This window comes from Pteropus vampyrus, unplaced genomic scaffold (genome assembly GCF_000151845.1).
Source record: "Pteropus vampyrus isolate Shadow unplaced genomic scaffold, Pvam_2.0 Scaffold32, whole genome shotgun sequence".
NCBI classification, from domain to species: domain Eukaryota; kingdom Metazoa; phylum Chordata; class Mammalia; order Chiroptera; family Pteropodidae; genus Pteropus; species Pteropus vampyrus.
Window position 1 is genome coordinate 9,219,902 of NW_011888813.1, and position 5,535 is coordinate 9,225,436.

Consider the following 5,535-nt stretch of genomic DNA (forward strand, 5'->3'; position numbering starts at 1 on the left):
AATTAATTAATTAATAAGTCATTTATTTAATGTATGTAAAGCACTATAGAGTGCCTGGCACATAGTTCTACACAAGTGTGAGATTTGCTACCCTCATTCCTACTTTCTTTCTGCCTTCACTCTGGCTAAGGAAGACTACTGTCACCCCCACCTTCAGGAACAATTATGCATGAAGTCAGAGCACCTTACTGGAAGGCAGCATAGTGGTACCCTATGGCAATCAAGTGCCAAATGGGGACAGTAACACTTAAACCATCAGATAAGTATTATGAGATAAGTATTATGAGAACGACTATATAAAATAATCTACATAAAACACCTGGTAAGCAATGATTGCTCATTAAGTGTTATTATTTTTATTAGTCTTTTTATTTTTAGCACCAACAGTTGTAACTATAGTTGCTACTTGCATGCTTCTTCACTGTGTCAGGCTGTAACGTGTGTTTATCACTGTGACATAAATATGCAAAATGATGATCATATAGGAATGTATTTTAAAAGCCAAGGCAAGTGTCACAAAGTTAACCCCATAGCCCTCCCTATCGGAGTCCCTTGAAAATCCCCACCTGATTCTTTAGACAACTGCCCACTTGACACACTTCCTGAGTGACACAGAGACATCTCCCACTTGGCAAACCCTAGACTAAACTCTCGCGCCTTCAAAACTGGTTCCACCTTGGCTGCTGTCCCAACCATTCCGATTCCTCCACCTCTACAAGTTCTTCACGAAAAACCTGTAGATTTCACTTCCTTCGTCACTCCCTACGCCATCTACTTCTCCATTCCCAGTCCGTGCCACCAGGGTATCTGGTTGCTTACTTCCACAAGAGCCACACAGCACTTGTTTTAAAACTTAGTTCAGAACATGTCATTCCTCAGCCTGAAAGCCTTCAGCGGCTTAAGACGAAGACTACACTCCTCCCACACCCCACAATTCCACCCTACCTGCAACAACACGAGGTTTTGGGTGTGATCCTATAGATCCCTCAATGACACCTCGAAACACATGCTCCCTTGCTCTCTGCTCCAGCCATAGAAATTTCCTTTCAGTACCTCAAATACACATGCTCCTTCTGCCTCGGGGCCTTTGTATATGCCATTCCCTCTTCTGCAATAGTTCTCCTCATTAGCCAATTACTCCCTACATATCCTCCAGGTTTCACTACAAGTGTCTGACTATGTTTCCTGACCTCCCACATAACCTGATCATTCTCAATCTCTTCCATCACTTTCTTAAAACCCCGATGCTCTCCTTCATGGGACATACATAAACTTGTAATTATCCACTCCTCTGTGCGATGACTGATTTAGGTCTGTCTCCCTCACTATAAACTCCAAGAAGGCAGAGCTTTTGTCTGTGCTATTCTGACTGTATCTCCAGTACCTGGGACAGCAGTTGGTATGTAGTAGGTATTCAATAAATATGCTTTGCTAGGATTGGGGAGGGGGGGAAGCTAAGGCATATTTTCATAATTCCAGAAATCTAGAGACAAAAGAGAAGATGCAGGTTGTATTTAAGGTGTAACGGCCTCAGTGTTGAAAGTAGGCAATATTTCTTCACTCTCTCTTCAATAGCCAGTCAATTCATAAGACATTTACTTAACAAATGAAAAGGTTTCCTCTTTTCCAGTCTGAAGAAAAGAAAAAAATACACTTGTAAAGAACACTAAACATACACACAAAAGCATGCAAGTAGCATCTACAGTTACAACCACTGGTGCTAAAAATCAAAAGATTCCAATCAAAGGAACAAATTTCAACCCCAAAACACACAGAGGCTCGTCCTAGCTGGACTCAGTTTTCAGATGAGAAGAGAAATGCTAAATGGCATTTTTGTTAACACTGGACACTACCTTTCAACTTATTCTTCTCCCATGCTGATCTCAGGGGGAACCTTGACATCTGTCTGCTAATTACAGACACGGTGGCACACACAAATCTGTCTTAGTTGCTCCCTTTTGCACAGAGGGAACATTGTCCAACATTTTTAAGAGACTGTAAACGACACTACTGCTCAAGCAGGTTCACTAAGTGGCTCCTCCCTAGCCCTTGCCAGCCCCACCCTTCTCCCAACCCACTCCCCACACCCCCTTCTGCTCCCTAGGAGCCAAACTAGCTGCCTGGTTTGGTAATAAGATCGAGCCAAGACTCAGAAGGCCCCGTGGGCTCCATTATTCCGCATACCCTGCAAGAAGGGCCACCTCCAGAGACTGTTGCTGCAGATCTGAACCCCACTTGCTGCCAGGAAACCTTTCCCATTGCGGACGCCCTGGGCAGGCAGCGCAGCCCCAGGTCCAGGGGGAGGCACCCCACCCATCTGCCAGAGAGACAAAGATCACCAGAAACAAAGGACACACACGTAACACACACACACACACGCACACACACACGCACACACACACAAAGTCAAAAGCAAATATCCGACACTTGGTGCAATTTCAAGCCAAACAGCCGGCTTGTTGTATCTTTAGATTTTGAAACAATCCGTTAGAGACAATGACTATATGATCATGACAAGCACTCTCTGGGTTTGGAACCCACGCTGCCTCCGCCCTCTTCCCACCGCGCTGCAGTTCCGAGGCGCATTTTCCTGCCTCAGGACACACGCTGCCAGGAGCAAGAGTGCTTCCACTCACGGAAGCGTGCACACGCCGGGGATGGAGGCAGGGTGAGGGCGGCCAAAAGTAGGAAATACCAACCTTTAGGATCCCAGTTCACCTGTTTTCTTGGAGTCTCGATTGGAAATTTCATTGCTCCGTTGCCCAGATGGGGAGGAAATGAAAAGAATCGAAATAATAATAAAGTCCTCAAGCTTTACACGCCTCAGTACAGCGGTCCAATAAAACAATTTCCAAGGATTGGGGAGAGCCTTGGACTGGTTCGTGGAGAAACCCCAGAGAAGGAGAAGTGGAAAATACTGGCTTAGGAGAGAACTGGAAACGGCTTGGGTGTTTGCACCGGTTGAGGGGTGGCTGGCAGCAGTCCCCCCACCCCCTGTCCGGGTAAAAGGAAAAGTAAGATTGACGATGAGTGGGTGGAGAGGGAGGCCCAGGAAGATGAAAGAGCCCAGCTGCTTCCCAACTGCGGTGCCGGCAGGTTGGGGGGCTGAGCAGCCCGAGGGCCGGAGCGAGGGAGAAGCCCACTGCAGTGGCACTCCAGCCCCCCGAAGGCGTGTGCGCACACACACTCCCGCACACACACACACACACACTCTCGTCCGGGCGCGCGCTCTGGCGGGCACGTCAGCCTGGCTCCGCGGTGCAGAGCGCACACGCCCCACCCTGGCTGTGGCTCCTCGCCCGCAGGCGACGCCCCCCACTCTCCACCCCACGAAAGCCATTGGACGTAGAGGTGGCGCGGCACTCGGGGAGCGCGCGGCGAGGACGACCCTCCCCGCTTTGCGCCGCAGAAGCCGCGCGGCGGCGGGAGAGCGCGCAGTGGGTGGAGGCGTCCGGCCGGGGTTGGCGCTCTCGGCCCCTGGAGCCCGGCCCCAGGCAGCGGCCGGCTGCGGACTTGCCCACGGAGCAGCGGGGATCAACCGGCAAGGCGTCCGGGAAGCCACGGCGCAGCGGGGCGGGGAGCGGGCGGCGGGCGGCAGGCGCGCGGCTACTTACTGGCGCGGCCGGCGGGCGGGCGCACGGCCGTGGAAGCGGCCGCGGCGCGCTTGGTGGAGTTGCAGCCGGAGACACGCTTGGCTGCCTGGAAGGCTCTGCAGGAGGCGAAGGAAGAGCCCTGGCGGCCTCGCAGCAGACCCTTGCCTTGGGAGCGACCTCTTGTCACCACTCCCACCTTGGGTGCACCCCCCTTCTTTTCTCACTTCATTTTTTCACCCCAGTCCCCTCCTGCCCCTGTGCTCCGAACCCACGTCCCCAGCGCATTCCGAAGAGGCCGGTGCCAGCCATGAGCCTTTTGTTCTGGGACCGCTCCACATCGGCCGCGCTCTCCCCGCCCCGGGAAGCTCATTCCCCAGGCTCAGCCCGGTCCCTTCCCCAGCTACCTGCAGCCCAGCTGGGGCCGCTGTTAGGAGGCCGGGGATGAGGCTGGAGAGAGGCGCGGCGGCCCCAGAGGAAAGCGGGGTTGCCAAGACCTGGCAGCTCCGGGAAGTGGCGGCCCCAGGAGTCCGAGGGCCCAGCAGGTACCGGAGCATAGGGCCTCCAGGCATGCTCCCAGAAAGAGGCTAAACCTGGCACTCCTCCCTACCCCCGCTCTCACTGCCCCCGCCTGAAGCTGCACAGGGCTTGCGGTGGGACCTCAGTCTCCAGAAGAACCTGGTGGGCCGAGATGGTCTTGGATTAGCCAATGGAAGTACCAATATAAACAATGTTTACGAATTGTTTTGGATGCCTAGCAACGAAGCCTTGTACATAGTAGATGCTCAAGAAATACTTGCTAAATGAAGGCATGAATTGCATGAAGCAACGTTGGATAGGAAGTAGTTGAAGTTACTATCCATTCCATATACATAATCTTGAACTTCTTCTATGTACCATCACCACACTAGGTGCTGGTCATATGGCAAAGAACAAGATAGGCAGGGACCTTGACTGCATGGAGCTTACAATCTGGTGCCATGAGGTCCAATTAGATTGTTATTGCCTTTACTTATGAAAGAGAAAGTAACTGCCCTGCTCATTCCTGAGCCTGCCTGCTGTGGCCCTAAACCCTGACACTAGGAGTTGCTCTCTGAACTGCATGCCACCCTAGGACACCCTGAGGCTTCTGAGGAGCCCTATGTCGGCAGCATCTTTTTCATCATCTACCCCCCACTGTCATGTCCAGCTTTCTGAGTCCACGGAGGTCCACTGTCATCTGTGGGAAAGGTTGGTAAGTGCTTTGTCACTGGTCCTACAGGCTTCCAGGACTGCAGACCCCATTCAGGCAAAAGTGGTACCAATCTGACGGCACCACCCTGAGCCTTTGGTCAGGCTCAGGTCCCCCAGGCTCTTCAGAGCCACCTTCTCTGGGGCCACTGTTTCCACATTTTGCCCCCCCCCCACTAGGAGGCTGAGAAGATGGATGGGACATGGAAACGAGACCAACAAGGAATTTTTGCTTCTCCAGCTACATCGACAGGGACACCAGTATGTAAATTCTGCTCCAAGACCCTAAGGGGGCTTCCAAGCTCCTGAGGAAGCCTCCAGAGCCTCACTCTGCCCCCTCCTCCTTAGCTGCTTGCTGGCAGGCGGGCCCCAGCCCAATCGCGGCAATGCCATGTTTTTACCTGCATCCAAGTCAGAGAGATGTCCACAGAGAAAGATTCTCTCTCTCTCCTGAATCCTCTGAAGATGGGGAGGTAAGACTGACCTTTATCAAAAGGCCCCCTAACCTTCTCATACTTCTCTTCATCCATCTTCCCTACATCTTTCCTTTGAGAAAGCTCTAAATGGTCCCATTTTATAGGTAAGAAGACCAAAGCTCACAGAAGTAACTTGCCCAAGGTCACAACAAAGAAATTCAAAACCAACTGAGCTCATCTGGTCCCTGGACCCATGAAACTGACCCTGAGGCTGTCACGTGGGTTCTTTTGGGTAATGA

The 5,535-nt window shown here is 52.0% G+C and overlaps 1 protein-coding gene across 1 annotated transcript in view; it reads right to left on the bottom strand.

Annotated features, from left to right (window-relative positions):
- KCNK10 (potassium two pore domain channel subfamily K member 10) overlaps window positions 1–3,211 on the bottom strand; it is a 124,028-nt gene extending 120,817 nt beyond the window's left edge. Inside the window, exon 1 of the mRNA XM_011357121.1 lies at window positions 2,700–3,211. Within this exon, the coding sequence (XP_011355423.1) occupies window positions 2,700–2,751 (52 nt within the window). The 5' untranslated portion in view covers window positions 2,752–3,211. The remainder of the gene's footprint in view (window positions 1–2,699) is intronic.
- Between the last annotated feature and the right edge of the window lie 2,324 nt (window positions 3,212–5,535).